Below are 19,289 nucleotides of genomic sequence, written 5' to 3'. Positions count from 1 at the left end.
ATATGGATGTGACAGTTTTGCGCGGAATTGCCCTGGACCTCTTCTATATTCTGAGACAGGCAATTTTAAGCGCCAATTTGAAGCACCTCTACTAGACAAAGCATATATTTTGAGCAAGCATAGGGTAGGCTAGGCCCATTCAACAGTGAACTGAGACCACAGAATATTTTACGATTTAAGAAGGCAATATGATTGATCCACCACAATCTAGTTAAGCCTACATGCATTCACTGCCCAACAACGTGATATTCCTGGGTTTCAGGGATTTCGGGTCAACATAAAAAAAACTAAAAAAAATAAATTAAACTTGCGGATTAATGGGTTCAAGGAACCAGCTGTGGAATATCCATCCTTGTCTCAGCTCAAATTTTATTTTAAGTTCACGTTAAGATCTTAAAAATAGCCAAGGCTACTCAAGTTTTTCTCCCCAATTAGGCTACTCTTATCTTGCCTTATTTCTCCTCATTTCGAATGTTGCCTTTTAGGCTACTTATTTTATTTCACATTAAACATTAGGCCTAGGCTTACACTCTTCTATTTCTTGAATTTCCCCTTGGGGATCAATAAAGTATCTATCTATCTATTATGGTGGATTTTCATGATTTAAAGGGATGTAATCATGGGTTTCATAAGGGTTTATAATATTGCATGGGTTTTCATGTTTTAGAAGAATGTAGTCATGAGTGTCATAAGTTTTTATGTCACTGCATGTGCTGTGAGCAGGGTGAGGTCATAGTATCTTGTGTAGGCCAGATCAACTGTCAGAGGAGTGGGGTGAGTGGAAAAATACTGGGGGTACCAGGATGAGGAGCATCTCCTCTTTACATGGTCAAGGGAAGGGGGTGTTATCCAGCTGGTGAGCACTGGACAGGACAGGGAATAGGAGGCCGCTGTGTCTTATGATTTAGAGCCTGTCCAGCTAGGAAGAGAATCAGATAAGAAGGCCCTATTTCCCCAAACTGGAAAGAACCAGAAAACCTCTAGTTTACATATGTTTCCTATGCATTAGACAGGTTTGCATATAGTTTTATGCATGATGGGAAGATGGTTTCCACCAATGTAAGCGATCCTGCTTAATGCTGATTGGTGAAAGGTGTTTTTGGGGATGACGTGAGAGGGTGGCACTTCTCGAGGGCCAAGGGGTATAAAATATAGTGTATAGCCCTCCGTAGGCAGATTTTCGTCGGGGGCCCCAGCTGATGACATCTCCTCCCTATTGCTTTGACGGTTGGTCTGGACTTTGGTTAGGCTGTACTATCATTGCAATATGGAGAATAAAGATCAACAGTCCTCAGAAAATCTTCTGTCTACATTGTCTCCTTCGGACGCCTTGTTCCAGAGTGCTAAATTACTAAATAGTCAAGTGGTAATTGTTAATTGGAAAATTGGATTCGGAAGTGGACTTTTTCCACGACACTATCTATCTACAACTAGGCTCCATCCAGCCATCCTAATATTATACATACATACTGTACATATACATAGCCTAAACACGCACGTTAAACATTATGATGCTCCGGACCTTTGCTTGAGGAAATTTTCCGTAACTGGACCTCGCTGAAGATTAATTGAATACCCCTGCCCTAGAAGCAGCTCGCGTACCACCTGGGGTACGCGTACCACAGTTTGGGAATCCCTGGCCTACGTGAATCATTACGTTTTCATCATGAAAGTTCCACAGCCAAAAAAATAGTAAACGTGCAAAATCATGTAGCCAAATTATTCATGTAGGCTAGGTTTAGGCTTATGATGTGAACATGACAGGTTATGGACATAACAAATAAGTTCATTTTCCGCCTGTTACAAACGTTACGTTATAAAATGTCAACCTTACCCCAAGTTCTTCCAACTCTGTCGTCCCAGGAGGTAATGTGGGAACCGCCGAAGTTCAGTAAAATGCAGACCGCAGAGACACGGTGATCAGTTTTCTGCAGATTCTCAACAGGTGTGCTCACATCCAACCCCAGAAATTCCAGCCACAACTTTAGCCTTTCTGGATCGTTGAAAGGAAGAACTTTTTTTGCTATGAATTTTCCCACAATTCGGAACTGCACAAAATCGCCTCATTTTTAGCTGTCTGTTGCAAAATACTTCAAGACAGCGATCTGCTTCTGTGTATTCAATGAAATGCCAGTGGTTTGCTTGTAATTTGTAAGACGGTGTAAGGTGCATTATCGCCACCAACTGGGCTGGAGTGTCTATTATTCAAGCTCTCAACGGAAGAATGTACGGCGTTTGGAAAAATAGCTCCACAGTTTTACAACGCATGGTAAAACACCTGTTGGAAAGAATCTTTTGCAGCGATTTTTGTGTGAGCATATCAGCGAACACCCCTTACCACTCGGTGAGTTTCACGTCTTTGTAAACGAAAGTTTAATGCGTTTTAGGAAGGATTGTTCCAGTGCACCTATGCAGCGTTGTGGAGGAGGGGGGGCGCTACCACAGAAACCGAAAATTCTCAGGACAGCAGCATGTGTCCAAATTTCAATCTTAAACATTCTATTTAATCATAAACTATCTGAAAACAGGGCTTTAAGTGTAAAATACCGAACTTGTCCTTTAAATTCTAGCATTATGCTATTTCAATGATGATGGTGGGACAGGCTATGTGCAAAGTACTCTAATTTACTGATAAACATTTTATACATTTTCATATTTATTCATTATGTATCAAGAAGAATGAGTGTAAATAGCAGACAGAGCTGTAACACATTTTTCTCATTTTTCTCCTTGGTTCTGAAAATTCAATAGGAGTGCAAGTACTGTAGGCCTACTGTAGCCAGGGCACAGACATGTCTTTTCAGTTTTCATTAGGCTATTGTCTACACAGAGATCATAGGCTATAAGGCTACATCTTATTGATTACATTCAAAGCTAATTTTAATAGCCTAGAAATCTAGACGCACCCTAGCGGCAGCAAATATGTTATTGCCTAGTCTGGCTATAATTTTAATGTTCACAGTGAACTACCACCATTAGCAAGCTGGTGTCTTGCAGATTCACGTGCTGTGCGTGTGGCCACTGAGTGAAATGTAGCCTACTGTAAACAGAGAACGACGTGTGGAGTTGGGTTAGTTAAACAACTACAGTAGCCTATGTCGTCGGCTTATGACGATTTAGAAAAGGTTTGCCTACTCTGTTTTATGAACTAGGTCTACTAACCTAAGCTACTATAACATAGTAACCTAAACAGAATATGTTTAGGTTACTATGTTATATGTCTGAATGTCTGAATACTATTGCATGTTCAGATAGGCTAAGTGCCAAGTGACCTTACCGTGCTCCCAAACGTCTCCTGCAGCACTAAATAGTTATTTTTGTAAATTTATAATTTCACAAACTATTAATGAGACATTTTTAGCGAATATTCACGTTGGAACTAGCGGAAGTATTACACATTTTAAAAAGTAAAAAACGGGTCTTGTCAAAAGGGCACTTGGACATCAAAGGGGCAAAAGGGCAGGTGCTAGAGCCCCTGTAGCCCCCCTTCTCTGCACGTGCCTGACATTTGCACAGCAGTTAGGGCATTTCTCAAAACAATTAGTGCAAACTGCAAAACCTAGTGGATAACCTGCAAAAGCATGTCAGTTGCTCAAAATGGATAGTCCATTTCTCAAAAGCAAGTATTTATGTCAATGAAACTGCCAGTGTCATCAAAATGAGAAGTCTTCACACCATCGTTTATGAACAAGATAGTAAATGGTTTTGTCATGTTTTCATTATGGCAGTTTATTCTCTCAGTGTTTTTCCATGCAAAAAAAGAACTCGGTGACAGAACTCGGTGAGAACTCGGGTCAGAGAGAACTCGGAGAACTCGGGTCAGTACTCGGTGACACTGCCTGAACATGCTCAAGACAGCACTATACAGTACTTGTACAGCCATTTGAAAACTACAGTATAGTTAGAAATTGCTGTAGTTAGGAGAGTAAGTGAGTACAAGACACTGAATATGTACGTTTCACATTTTTACTGTATATGCTCTTTGCAATTCTACAGCATTAGAATTTGATAACTAGTTCACCAATTTTGTATGTAATGACTCAAGCAAAGAAATGAAGACTATTAGTTTTATTGGGAACGACTTCAGCATCCATAAGTATAGTTCATTTTGACTGACATGACAAAGCAACTGATACATGTCCAAAAGCATTTGCAATTTGTTCAGAGGAAGGAGAAATTGCTACTATGATGTGCACAAATGACTAAATGTTGTGGAGGTTGAACTAATAGTTCTCTACTAATAGTAGAGAATTTTCATTCTGATCTGAGAAAAGCACCAAAGCGACTGAGAAAATCTGTAATGTAAATATCAGCTGTACAAAGAAAACATTCTCAATGTGGCATGCTTTTTATAAACATACAACATATCTGTTTCCTGACTTATCAAACACATTTCTGCTATAATGCCTTTAAAAACAGTATGTCTTCATTTTGTTTAGCAAAGAATTTTTATGAGGCCCTGCACTAACAATTTTTAAATTTGTATTATTTGACAAAACAATTTTACCATCACACAAATGACAACTATGCATTGCAAACATCCATTCAACAACCATTACTTTTCAAAAACATGCTGTTTTTGCTCGCACAGGTATTACCCCTGATGTAAGTGCATGCTTTGTGTAGAGCACTCTCTAGTGGATGAGATGGTGCTATGATGACAACCCTAAAATGAGGTAAAACTCAGATCCAAAGGTTATTGTCTAGGCCTACAGTGAAGTTAATAGTAATTAAATCTATATGGCAAAGTCCTTTATAAGTACTAGAAGGCCGATGATCTGTAGTACTGATTTACTACTACTACTACTACTACTACTACTACTACTACTACTACTGAGTAAAATAAAATGTACAAAGCACATCTGATTCAGAGAATATAAATACATTATTCTAATAAATACTTCAACTATGTCTTCAGTCTACCCAAATGAAAAAATATACAGTATACAGCAGCTTTATAAACTCATTGCAGTGATGGCAAATGATACAGTTTTGAAAACAAATGCAATCCTCAGGTGTCTTAGCTGATGGGTGCTCCGGTGGTGACTAGTTTGTAGTACGCAGCCTTTTTGGCCATCAGCTCGTTGTGCGTGCCTTTCTCAATGACCAGCCCCTGGGACATGACGGCGATGATGTCCGCCGACTGGATGGTGGACAGCCTGTGGGCGATGACGATGCAGGTCCGGCCTCGCCTGGCCACATCGAGCGCAGCCTGCACCGTCTGTGGGAGGAAGACGAAGAGACCTTTCAGGAGAGCAAAGAGTTGCACTCGTACTTACTATTCATGAGATGTGGGAGTTAGAGGAGGAGATTTTAGAGTAGGAAGAGGACATATATAGGGCTTGTATTTTGCTATTCTATGGTGTAAGTTGCTTTGGGTGAAAGCATCTGCTAGGTCAGGGGTGTCAAACATAACGCCCGGGGGCCAGATCAGGCCCGCCAGCAGGTTTCATACGCCCCCCCAGATGTTTTGGGTAGGAAGGGAAAATTAGAAAAGAAGATATTCACATCCACTTGTCTTCATTCAACAATGTGTAATAAGGAATATCTCTATGAATAAATACATTTATTAAACCTAGCACTACAAACCATCCTCAGAAAGGAAGAAGCAGAAAAACTAACATGGAAGTAGGGCATTTCAAGAGAGAAAGAACATAATATGACAGCAGTGCATTATTTGTACTTGTTTGCTCATAAGTGATAACATCAAATAACACTCTGATATACCCATGCAGAAAACTGATAATGACCATGCCAATGACGCCCCCCCACGAGGTTTCATTCCAACAAATCCGGCCCACTACCTAATATGAGTTTGACACCCCTGTGCTAAGTGGACATAAGCATAAGCATAAACAGAGAGAATACGGAATGTATGTCTTGGAAACTATTGTGCAATGTGAGAATAAGTCTTTGATAAAGATACAGGGGAAAGATTGAGCTGAATGATGGCAAAATGCCTCAAGTTTATGAGGCCCTGCTGGAAAGGTACCACTCACTTCACCTTAAGGAATATTCAGACACACTGGTTTAGAAGCTCAGGCACAACTCAGCAAGTATTCACCTGTCCGGACATACCTGTCTGTACATACCTATCTTTCCATACCTGTCTGTACATACAGTACTGTACCTGTCTGTACATACCTGTCTTTACATACCTGTGAGTGCATTTGTGTGTGTGTGTGTGTGTGTGTGTGTGTGCGCATGTTAGTATATGCTGAACTCTACCTTCTCACTCTCTGTGTCTAGGGCAGAGGTGGCCTCATCCAGCAGCAGGATCTTGGGTTTCCTGACAATGGCTCTGGCGATGGCGATGCGCTGTTTCTGTCCACGGCTCAGCTGGGAGCCTTGGGCCCCAACCTGGGTCTCATATTTCTGTATGAGGGACACAGTCATAACCGTCATCCAGTAAAACACTGACACTCTGAAGGACTATGACTTTGGCTGGACAAGTTCTTAAAAGGCATGTGTCTTTCTTGAGGCTGTCAGTCTCGTGATCATACGATTCCATGTAAAACTCAAAACCTCCTTTGAAGGTCTAATCTGTGAAGTGTATCCATAACGGTATGATCTGTGCGACTCACTTTTGGCAGTGTCATCACATAATCGTGGAGGAAAGCCTTTTTGGCCGCGTCCACGATCTCCTCCATGCTGACGGCACGCGCGTTGTCTCCATAGGCGATGTTCTCTGCAACGCTGCAGTCGAACAGAACGGGCTCCTGGGACACGATGCCAATCTGAGCCCTCAGGAAAGGCACACAGATCCCACACGACGGCCGCCCATCTATGAGCTGGACACAAGACAATGGCCAGCAGATTACTTGTGTGTGAAAAGTATATGCACAGATGTGTCACAGAGAGCAAACTGAGAAGTCAATTCATCAGGGTGAGGACAAGAAGTGTAATGTGGATTTCCATTTTGTTTTGAAACAACAACTATTTCTCTGATTTAGTCATTTTTTTGTAGTGGTGTGTCATTTTTAATGCTCCACTTAACACAGCTTTTCTTTGAGGTGTGCCTTCAGAGGAGCAGAACCATTTAAAACTATGTAAATATTATGCCTGCCCAGGGTGTTAGGTGATCAAAGCACCAACAACTGTTTGAAAAACTCACGACAATGAGTAGCACAGCAATAATGTAATTTGCTTATCTGACACATGAGACAAAGGGAGTTCATGTCGTACCACTTTTCCCTCATCAGGGTCGTAGAATCTCTGCAGCAGCTGCACGCTGGTGCTCTTCCCACAGCCGCTGCTGCCCACGAAGGCCAGCGTCTCGCCGGGCTTGACCGACACCTCCAGCCCCCTCAGCACCTGGACGTCCGGCCGGCTCGGGTACGTAAACCTGCAGTCCACAAACTCCACTTTTCCTTTGAAATTATCCTGCCATGTAGAGAAGGGTGGATTATGGACTTATATCTTAAACTTGTTATACTTTATGTCATTTATTTTGTAGGTGGGGGGGGGGGGGGTCCTTTCATAATCCTGCTTCTTTGAGAATGTTCATCCAGGGAGGGGCGCTGTGGCGCAACATGCTACAGCAGCACCATGTACGGTTTCAAGTGCCCATGGGGACCCAGGTTCAAATCCGACCTGCGGTCATTTCCTGATCCCACCCCATCTCTCTCTCCCACTTACTTCCTGTCTCCCTTCACTGTCCTATGTAAATAAAGGCAAAAGTCCCCAAAAATATGTTTTTTAAAAAAGAGAATGTTTGTCAGGTATCTTATATGTTGGAATGTGTCCCTGCGAAGTGAGTGGGAGTGAGAGTCGGGGTGGGATCCGGAAAGGACCACGGGGCGGGAATTGAACCCGGGTCGCCGGCGTACGGTGCAGGTGCCCCAGCCAGTTGCACCACGGCTGGGGCAAGGGGGGGGATGTTGTCTATGTTGCCTTTCTCTCTCACCCAAGTCTGTCCCTCTGCTGGGTTCGCGATGATCTTTGGGACTCTGTCAAAGAGGGTGAAGAGCTGGGCTGCGGCAATCTTTGCTTTGGCATAGTCTGGGGTGAAAGACGACGCCTTCCCCAATGCAGTTCCACAGGTCACAACTGCTGCAACGACTCTAAACACACACACACACACACACACACGCACACACATACACACATATTGTGTCCGCATAGGTTTCAGGGTTTTCAGTGTTGAAACTGAGCACAGTCAAATGCATGACATCAGTATCTTTTCAAATAAACGAACCTGAACACCATCATGTAATGAAGCCCTTCCTGGCTGACCAGGTAGCCACCATATCTGAAGGAGGCTGCGTAAGCCATGAAGATCACACACTGGGAAAAGGCGAAGCACACACCGTACACGTGGGCCTTCTTCTTGGCCGACGTGTACGGGGCCTCCAGCTGCTGCTCATACAGCTCCACAAACTGACCCTCTTTGGCCAGGCCTGCGATGGTCCTGATGTTGGCCATCGCCTCACTGGACACCTGCAAGGACACAGATTCATTCACCATCTGCAGCAAATATGAATGGAGGATAATGGATAATGGATAAGCAGGAGCTTCACAAGGGGCAGTATCTTTCATATAGAGCAAACATCTCCAGGTTGGACTGATGAATCGTGGTCAAGGTTAGTTGCAAAAAAAAAAAAAAACAGGCAAATAAAAGGTAGGATGTTGTCATGCTCACATTCTTAAAGGTAAATATTATGGCAAAGGGTTGTTGATATTTGAACTCTATAGTCTATTAAATTGAACTCCTGAAGCTATGTGTTGATTGGCTGGCTCATTGGTTTATGGGTCAGTACAAGCCACTATGTTTGTTGTGCATTTACGGAGCTGGTACTGTGTGCATACACCAGAGTTTTCTAAACAGCACACATTGAACGGACAGTGAGGCGTCCATGAAAGAGCAGTACAATGAATTTGACCCAAAGTGGATGGCAATAGCAGACTGCATCTTTAAAACTAAATGCAAAACCACTTGATACTGTAAACACACCTGTCCTGCATCCTCCATGGCCTTCTTGTCTTCGTTGGCAAAGCCAGTGAGCATCTTGGCCTGGAAAAGTCCAGACAGGCCGATGAAAGGCAGGAAACAGATGACCACCAGGCTCAGCTTCCAGCTGAAGTAGAAGGCAATGATGATGGACGCGCCGATGTTGGTGAGCGAGTTCACGATCATGCCGATCTGTGACCCTGTCGCCTGCATGGACAAGACCAGACAGGTCAGAGGAGCTGGAGAAATAGTCAAATCCTTAACCGTATAGTCAAATCTCCTCATAAGTAAACAAAAGTTGAGTCACTTGATACCAAAAATCCACATGGACAAAATGACTCAATGACCCAAATGGTCTGACACATTGAATACGCCACAGCCACCTTTCATGGCTCACTGTCTGAGCACGGCCACTTACCCCTTGCACCATGGAGGCGTCAGTGGCCAGTCTAGTGGTCAGCGCCCCGGGGCTGTTCCTCCGGTCATCAAACCAGCCAATGTCCTGCCTCAGGATGGCTTGGAAGCCCATCTTCCTCAGCCTGCGCGTCAGCAGCTCTCCAGACTTGGCAAAGGAGTAACCCTTCCCCACAGACCACAGGACCACACATAAGCAACCTCTAAATGGTTCAAGTGCACTGGCAGTGGGCAACTGAGGACTTGAGGGTGTCTTAGTTTAGCACACCTCAGCAAAATGGTGGTTCTTAATATATATTTACATTGAATGCATATACCGGTATTTACATTGATAGCTGGAAACTCACCTGTAAAAACTGTGAGATGAAACTTGTCACTGCCACAATTACAAACAGCACACATATTCCATGAATCTGCTTTCTCTGTTCATCCAGGTCAGTGATGCCAAACGTCTTCACATCAACAGGACAAGACAAGATACAAGATGTTGGAACACCATGAACATTAAAAAGTGTTGCCACAGACACAAACAGTTGCTTAGGGGAAACTGAATCACAGGATATAGAACTACTCATATTTTCAATGAATCAATTCAAATCAACGAGTCAATTTCTATTATACTTGGTTGTAATGAAACACCACATCATGTCTCACCCCTAGGACCTGGCTGAAGAGAAGAGCATAGATGGGGTTGACTGAGCCGTTGATGCCCGCTCCGAGAGAACCCATCAGCAGGTAGGGCCACTCCGAACGGTTGTACCTCAGGATGCGAGTTATCGGTGCCGGCTCAACATGTTGCTTTGGGTCAGTGTTCTCATCTGTCTGCAGATTCAGATGAATATGAAGCCTCACACTGGACTCATGAGTAACACTGTGTGACTGAAAACAGAGAGGCTTAGTTTACCTCGGGGATGTCAGGGTTGTCTCTGTCTTTGTCAATCCGGAGTTGACCAGATATGGCATCAGGGATATAGTCTTCTGACCGCTGAGACCGTGATCGCAAGCGCAGAGATCTCCTTCAAAAGGCAAGGCCAGGACGTACTACATTAAATCACCGCTTCATGCACATTTAGTTGTCAAAAGTAAAGCTATTTAGTTCCTTCATAAGACCCCTTCAGAAGTTTAAGAAGCAAACTACTTACTGTATAATATAATATAAACCAAACTTGTGATGTCGATACAGTTTATGCTAGTGTATCTTTATGTCATGACATATTCTAGTGAAATCGGGATTTTATAGCAAGAATTCTGTTCACTGTTCACTGTTTATTAGGCACAATGCATTACCTTGAACTGGTATGGCTTCCTCTACTAAGGGTCCTCTCCCTCCCAAGAGCTACCTCTGTTCCCTCACTTTCAGTTGCTGAAATCACAAATTCATTACCTTAAGACAAGAAAAAACATACAGATGAAACCTACCCTCTGTTCTAAGCCCAGTGTCTGTGCTGATGTTCTAACTCACGGTTCCTCACTGTGACCGGCTCCTGTCCCTGGTTCTGCAGGGTGACCAGGGTGAAGTACACACCCTTCCTCTCCATGAGGTCGGCATGAACGCCTCGCTCCACGGCTCGCCCGTGCTCAAAGCCGACGATCACGTCAGCGTTTCTGATGGTGGAGAGCCGATGGGCAATGGTGATGGTGGTTCTACCCATGCGGGCCTGAAAGCAACATTCAGGAGAGTGCATTGTTGGCACAGATCAAAGTGCACTAGAACACAGGAGTTCAATCATTGAAATATGAATGATTGAAATATTTCAATAATTCTTTTGGCCATTGTACATTTTGTTTGCGTGGGAGATGTCCCAGATATAATGGTGGGTCAGGTGCAGCCGCAATTGAACATATGGGAATGCTAATATTACCCTAAACTCACCTTGTCCAGAGCCTCTTGGACCACAGCTTCACTCTCATTGTCCAGGGCAGAAGTGGCCATGTCCAGGAGCAGGATGCGGGGGTTCCTGACCAGAGCTCTAGCGATGGCAATCCTCTGCTTCTGACCTCCACTCATCTGTCCACCACCCTCGCCCACCAGAGTCTCAAATTTCTAAATCCGCATGAACAAAATATGGCCATTTATTAACTACATGTGCTACCTTAACAGCATGTATTTCAATATGGATTCTGCCATCATTATGCTCCAATATATCTTCTATTTCAGTATTTTGTGTCCGTCTGAGGTAAGGTTTGATTCAGCACTGGTTATGTACCTGAGGGAGCTCCATGATGAAGTTATATGCATTGGCCTGTTTGGTGGCCTGGATTATGTCCTCCATGGTGACCCCAGGCCTTCCGTAGCGAATGTTATCCGTGATGGTGGTGGCAAAGAGCACAGGCTCCTGCTCTACAATGCCAATCAGAGACCGCAGCCACTGGATGTTCAGAGTCCTGATATCATGGCCATCCAGGGTCAACTAAGGTGGACATGAACCAAGGGCACTTCCTTTAGCCAAATGCCTAATTCAGAATTGATGCAACAGATATCTACAACAGAGTAGATATTAATACCATGTTCTGAGGGCATTACCATTCCTTTCAGGGGGTTGTAAAATCTCTGAATGAGCTGGACTGTGGTGCTTTTTCCTGAACCACTGGGGCCGACAAAAGCTGTGGTCTCCCCTGCTTTTATCACCATGCTCAAGTCATTTAGGATCTAAATAACAGAAAAGCAGGATTGCTTTAAACACACTTTTAAAAAGGGCAACTTGTAAGGGAAGTCATTTAAAAACAAACCAAACGCACCTTCACGTCTGGCCGCGAGGGGTAGTTGAAGTCAACGTTGTGGAATTCGATGTCTCCTTTAACCCGCTCTAATTTGTGCCCTTCCTCCGAGAGACAATCGATCTCTGGCTCCTGAGGAGAAAGGGGAGAGGTTGGGTGCCATTGTGAAGGATGGTGATTAATTATTTACAAGGGCTTATTGATTTCCTGACAGCACTGACAAAAACATCCCGCAGGGTGTGTTTCTGCGACTGCAGCTCTCACCCTGTCGATGGTGTTAAATATGTTTTTGGCTGCAGCCCGCCCTGATGCAAAAGCCTCCAGGCACGGCGATGCCAGACCCAGATTCATAGCAGCCATGAGGATGCCAAAGAACACCTGTGGAGACATGAGATAAGTTTGCATTATACTGGGCATATGACGCATTCCGACCAACCATGCAGTACGTGAGCGTCACTGTCTGCCGCTGCACACGTACAGCGGATTTTAAAGTTGCTCAACAAAAATGCCCAAAAGGTACAAAAACACAGTGTTTTCAACACACCTGGATGAGATCACCAGGTGATAGTTCTTTGGTGTCAATGACTAACTTGGAGCCGTACCAGAAGGCCAGGGCATAGCAGAGGAAGATTATGCACCAGAGGTAACCCTGGAACACACCGATGATGGTACCCTTCTTCACCCCCCACGTTTGCGCCTCCTCAAGGTTCTGGTCATACCTGAGAAAACAGATGCTATCCATGATGCTTTGAGGTCAAAAGCCATGCTGGCCCAACACTTCATGTTCAGACAGGAATGTTTCCGTATGCCAGTACTTGAACACAGATAGTTTAGTGTAGCTTTGCACAGCACCTCTCAGCTTCCTTCTCCTCCCCTCCGAAGGCTGCAACGGTCCGTATGGAATAGAGCACCTCGTCTGCCACAGCTCCAGCTTTGGCGTAGGCTTTCAGCTCCCTGCCTGTTAGCCGAGCTACAGCCTTCATATCAAAACACAATCAAAACATGCAGATACCCATCAACTCAAGCTGTTGAAATCATAATGGGGCCAACTGCTTTCAGCAGTTTCAACATGAACTGTGAGTAAATTGTGCAGAGCCTGCCCCTGGGGCAATGATTTCTCATTTCATCTTGAGTCACTTCTGAGCATAATTGCTAAATACTACATCTACTGGTCTGGGTGAGTGGTTGTGTCACTGTTGAGTCTAGCCACACAAAATAAAATTCACTGTAAGTATTTCTTAATCTTACCATGGCCATTAGTCCAGCTCCCAGGCCAACGAGTGGACTCACTGAAAGGACCACAAGTGTCAGCTTCCAACCACCGATGAAACCCACGGTGAAGCCAAAGATGAAGGTAGAGATCCTCTCAATAAAGATGGACACCTGGTCTGCAATGGCATTGTTGATTTTATTTATGTCACTGGAACACAGGAAAAAAGAAAAGATTTAAAAGTTTTGAACATATTGTGAGCAATACAAAAACAATCCAGACAGATAGAATTAGCATGATTGAATGCATGTCAAGATATTACTAGGCGTTTCTACATAATTGCAAGACTACAAAATGTACCCATGTATCAAAATGTACACATAATCAGTTAACCCAACCACACTGACTGAGAGTTCTGTAGAACTTACTCAGATATCCTTGTGTTTAATTCTCCTACAGAATTGCAGTCAAACCAACCGATTTCCATCCGCATGATTTTACGGAAATAAGTCTTCCTTATTCTTTGAATCTGTCTTGCGGCTGCAGAAACCCAGAGGGCAATCTGCAATGAAAGGTTAATGGGTGGATGATCTACCCTCAACAAAGACTTGTTATTCCAGAATGTACAAGGATATTATTGACCATAAATGTCTTTAGCAGAGTCAGTCATCACAGCAATGGAGTCGTTGTTTGGTTACTTACTTGAAAATAACTGACAATAAGGACGCCCACTCCAATACCAACAAAGTAATATGCAAAAAGTGTCATGTTAGATTCAATGTCCACCCTGTGTAAAAACAACGTAATTGGTTAACTGGCATTCCAAACTTAAAATGATGTGACCTAAAAATATGGTCAGCAATGTCTCATCACATCCAAAGACACAACCCACATCTGATAGTAAGACATATTACATACCCACAGAGAACAGTAGTGTTCTCAGTTGTCTGATATATAGACCCATTGACCCAGGAGATGGTGTTGTTGATGCAAGTCTTGTTGGGGTCTCTCAGCACCTGCATCTCCAGCTCGTAGGAAACAAACGTGTCTGTCATCATGCCATAGACCAGCAACATGAGGGGCGAAGCAGCGCCGTGGATCAGCGCACACACACCCCCCACCACCATCATCAGGGTGTCCTGCCAGGTGGCAAACCGGAACTACAAGAGACATCACTGGATTTATAATAATAATAATAATAATAATCTTTATTTATATAGCACTTTAGACTCACTGGAATCATGTGGTAGGCCTGTAGTGTGATTATGAAGCATCTGAAGATGCAAGCCTGAATACCACAGTACAAACAATCTTGTTGTTTTAAAAACGCTTAACATCATCCTAGAGTTTTAACGATTTGGAATTGTTGATTGTACAAGTAAAGTTTGGCATAGCATATCAGCATCAAATCAAATCCCATACAGCCACAAATCCCACAGTTAGCAGAAGTCATTTGTATATGTCAGGGTGCATATGTGTTAAAAAAAAAAAAAAAAAGATTTTTACCAGTTGAAAAAATCCGACTCCTAAAACTTTCTCCTCTTTCTTCTCCTTCTCTTTCCTGGAAATAAAAAATGAAGCACTGTAGTTGGTCTTGGGTGACACCATTCATTCTATATTCACAGGTTCAACATACTGTATGTTTAACATGAAAAATAATGAACTGTACATACCCCATTATGAAGCCTGTGAATGAAAGTAAAAACAGCAACAAAAAAAAAACAATCAAATCAAGTGACAAGCCAGTTTTGCATATATCATGTCAATTCAGAAGACTTGGGACAATTTTGAGACTATTTGAGTTTTGCATTATTTGTGTTTATATGTTTTGGTTCAACATGACCTGCATGACCTGCTGGATGGTCCAATCATGACCCACGCTCAGTGCTCACTTTTTTCCAGGCATTTCAGATATCCCAGGTATGTCATTGAGCTCATGCTACCATCCCTAATGAGGTCACCAAGGCCAGGAAAACAGCCCCACAACTTCACACCCCCACCACCACCACCACCATCATACGCATACATGTACGCATAGGCATACGGTTCTTTCTAGCGTAGTCATCGCTCTATGTACACCAAACCCACCTTGAGTGTTTGTTGGCAAAAAGCTCAATTTCATCTGACCGTAGAACATAATTCCAGGCAAAGTCACAAAAATGTAGCAACTACAGCCATCTACATTTGAAGTTGTATGACAAGACAGACTTTTTCCTGGTATGCCTTTTAAATAATATTTTAATATGGAGGTTAATAGTTAACCTAATAATAGGATAATTATTATAGATATTAAAATGAAAAAGAGTTGCATTCAGATAAATATTCAGTTTGTATTGTATCAGGATATCTTGTGGGTTCAGCCATTCACAGATGAAATAGAATTCAAATTGTATAAGATAACTGCACCTTTCAATTGTTTGTATAAAGGCTGGACACAATGTAAATGGTTACGTATTGTTAAGTATTGACTACAATCAATCAAACCTAGATGAAAAGTAAAATTTGTCCTCAGAAGTTAGTTTAAAAATCTATCATGTATAATTTGTCCTCAGAAGTTAGTTTAAAAATCTATCATGTATAATTTGTCCTCAGAAGTTAGTTAAAAAATCTATCATGTATAATTTTTACACTTAAACTATGATTAGCCTGTGCTACTGCGAAGGCCATGCTGTTACTAGAAGTCAAATGAGGTAAACCAGTCTCTCCAGATATTCCAGCTTCAATTTGGGTTCAACATACATTGTTCTTCAATATGGAACTACACTAGAGAAATGTGACAGAACTGGAACCACACATTTTTGTTCAAACAATGAGCTGGGAGTTTGAACTATAGAACAATAACAGTTTGAACCATTGGACCATGTACAACATTACTTGTTGAGCTGCAATCTTGTAATCTGATGGCAAAATTGATTAGACTTCAGTGGTGTGTATACATCAAAAACATCAGTTAAACTATTTGAATATTCTAATTCTTCACATCAAGAAAAAAACCTTCACAATGACACTATAGTGGAATTGCAGTCTATTGAATAGTTAGACAGTAAAGTGTAATTGCATGTGCACAGGTCAGATTTAAGAATATATCATAATATCAATTCTGGTAGTTTCTCAAATACTGTTATAAACTGTTATATATACTGTTAACCATGTTCATGAAAGACCGTCTACCACTTGGCAACTATCATGTGCTTATACAATCCATTATGCAATCTTGTCTCAAATAAATTTCATGAAATAAATGATAACAGCAATTATTCTCCAACTGTAAAAGGCTATAAATACACACATGCATGTTTACAAATTAATAAACATTCAGATAGAAGCACCAACTTTACCTGTTTAAGTCGTTCGCCTGTGGGCTTCCTTCAGGTGTTTGGTCAGTATCAGTGACAGCGCAGCTCGTCCACAGGAAACTCCAATCTCTGGACCTGTGCACTCCCTCCACTATCTCCCCTTCTATTAGGCTGATAAGAGTCAATGTTACGCCTTGGCCTTGTTCAGTGTAAAAGCGGTGAAGGTGAAGGTACGCTCCCTGGAGCAGCAGTGGACGGGCTCCACCAACTAGGGGTGGTTTATGTCAAATTAATGTAGAATGTAACCATGTGATATGTGTTATGAGTCTAACCAGATTAGATGTATAAAATGAGGCTGATGTTATCACGTTGAAATCAATTTACTCATCAGAAAAGGACTGTCCTAAATGAATAAACTGAAGGCCCTGCCATATATTTTCACTGGACTGACTGGATTATTCCTCTCAAAGCTTAGAAAAACTAAACATAACAAACTAAGACTTTATGGATTTTTTTAAACTTTGAATGAAATAGTTGTAATGATTTTGTGATGATTCACCTGTGAATACTGATTTATCTAAACAGTAAATACATGGGATGCTCCATATATGCTGTATCCTGACACTCTGTTTGAACAGTAATCAAATGTTCTGTATATCGCTGATTATCACTGATAATAATAACTACAATCAGGTTGATGTTGTTTTCATTAATAAGTATTCAAATGCACCAGGCCTACACTGTATTCAAGGGGAGAAGTATTCAAATGCACCAGGCCTACACTGTATTCAAGGGGAGAAGTATTCAAATGCACCAGGCCTACACTGTATTCAAGGGAAGAAGTATTCAAATGCACCAGGCCTACACTGTATTCAAGGGAAGAAACATACATGGCACCCTGAAGTGTTGCTCCATTATTACTGCTTTGGTGTTTCCAGTGACGTAGACTAAACCACAGAGAGAAAAAGCCTTTTGTTGTCATTCTTTAAGCAAGCGAATAAACATGAGAGAACTAGTTTTTCAAAATCAGACCTAATCTGACACATTATGCCTCACAAATTCTTGTGCAGGCCATAGTTCTTTCCAAACTGGATAATTGCAATGCATTGTTAGCTCAACTGGCCTATCTGTTTGTGTAGTGAGTGAGACCATTACAGATGATTCAAAATGCAGCAGACCATCTTGTCTTGAATCAGCCAAAGATGACATAACTAACTTTGCTGTTTAGTTACTCTGCATTGGCTTCCTATAGCAGTCAGAATTAAGTACAAATCCCTCACTCTGGCCAAAAGGACACCGAATCTGCTATTTCAATTCCACGATCCAGCTCTACGTCCCGTCGCCCACTGTGTTCCTCTGATGAGCGTCTGCTGTGTCGACCATCCATTAACGCTAAGAGGTCACAGTCAAGACTCTTTTCTTCAGTGATTGCTTGTTGGTGGAATGAGTTAGCTAATGTTCTCAAAAAATGTTTAAAGACTCCTTGCACTTAATTGATTCTGTTACAGATATATGGTTTGTATATTTATGGCTTTAAAATGAAAAGTCATTATTTTCATTTTTGAAATTTTATATTGATATAATTTTTGATATTGCTGTTATTATTACTATTATTATTATTATTATTATTATTATGCTTAATGAAGGTTTTTTTAGTTTATTTGAAACTACTAATATTCTGTATTTATACATAGGCCTACCTCAAGTCATGTTGGGACAAAAGCATGTGACAAATACCATAAACATAAACTATTTTCTTGAAGTTGTTTTTGCTTTTCTGCTACGAGGTTTAGCTTAGACTTACAAAAAGCAGGGTAGAGACCATGGGAAAATGTTGACTCATTTTAACTTAGCCTTATGTGAAATTTACATCATCATGACATTTACAACATCTTAGAAATTATCAATGATGTGCTGTAAAAGAAGTACAATGACCGAGAGGCCATTAGTCTGGTACATTTCTTATCAGAGGCACACTTTTTATGAACATATTTACATGCAAGGAACTGATTGAAAATTAGGTAATCCATTTTTGGGGGTTTGGTTGAGGCCATCTGATCTCTGGTGGTGGTGTGTGCTTGTGAGCATGTGTGTGTGTGAGTGTGTGTGTGTCTGTGTGTGTGTGCGCGCTAGCTAAATATTAATAGTCTACTGTATGTGTCAGAAAATATTTTTGGGACTTTGTAGTATTTTATAGCTTCGTCTAATTGTGTGTTTAACATAAAACAACAACCACACCTATGATTGTGAGTCCAGTCAGAAATAGTATTGGCAGGTCATTGGCCGCTCAGTCAGTAACTTGCAGAGAGATGTGAACTTTTACCATCATTATTATCAGCTATTAAGTATCACCTCAGACCACTTCAGACAAAGCCTCCTACTCATGACTGGTTGTAAAATACAGGACAATCTAGTCATAGTCACTTAAATGGAGCCAAGAAAGTTAAAATACATCTGGTTTAGCCAAATGTTAGCATGGCAATTTAATGTGATATCTAAAATATGAAAAACAGAATTTAATTTACTCCACTACTGCTTGTTTATAAATCCCTAAATGTAATGGGACCTAATTACCTATAGACATACTTCAGCAGTACTCTCCTTCCAGACCTCTCAGGTCTCAGGAGAAACACTTTGGTGTTGGTATAACCCGCTGTTAGAACTAAACATTGTGAAGCAACTTTTAGCTGCTACACAGTTC

The 19,289-nt window shown here is 41.9% G+C and overlaps 1 protein-coding gene across 1 annotated transcript; it reads right to left on the bottom strand.

The window, feature by feature from the left end:
- Positions 1–5,017: 5,017 nt before the first annotated feature.
- Positions 5,018–14,386, bottom strand: abcb11a (ATP-binding cassette, sub-family B (MDR/TAP), member 11a). The gene is made up of 24 exons (XM_076263922.1): positions 14,178–14,386; positions 13,995–14,079; positions 13,721–13,854; positions 13,331–13,502; positions 12,935–13,059; positions 12,627–12,801; positions 12,347–12,460; positions 12,104–12,214; positions 11,889–12,014; positions 11,572–11,775; positions 11,238–11,408; positions 10,798–11,022; positions 10,652–10,686; positions 10,326–10,380; positions 10,019–10,243; positions 9,712–9,816; positions 9,369–9,530; positions 8,954–9,157; positions 8,198–8,439; positions 7,907–8,063; positions 7,186–7,383; positions 6,585–6,791; positions 6,229–6,375; positions 5,018–5,221 (listed from the first exon to the last, which is right to left on the bottom strand). The coding sequence occupies exons 1-24, from the start codon at positions 14,366–14,368 to the stop codon at positions 5,021–5,023; spliced, it is 3,771 nt and encodes a 1,256-aa protein (XP_076120037.1). The 5' UTR covers positions 14,369–14,386; the 3' UTR covers positions 5,018–5,020.
- Between the last annotated feature and the right edge of the window lie 4,903 nt (positions 14,387–19,289).

Source organism: Alosa pseudoharengus, unplaced genomic scaffold (genome assembly GCF_046254945.1).
Source record: "Alosa pseudoharengus isolate Yale_2024_CS ecotype anadromous, Long Island Sound unplaced genomic scaffold, YU_APseudo_1.1 YU_APseudo_1.1_scf_3, whole genome shotgun sequence".
In the NCBI taxonomy this organism is placed as follows: domain Eukaryota; kingdom Metazoa; phylum Chordata; class Actinopteri; order Clupeiformes; family Clupeidae; genus Alosa; species Alosa pseudoharengus.
This window is presented reverse-complemented; position numbering and strand designations above follow the sequence as displayed.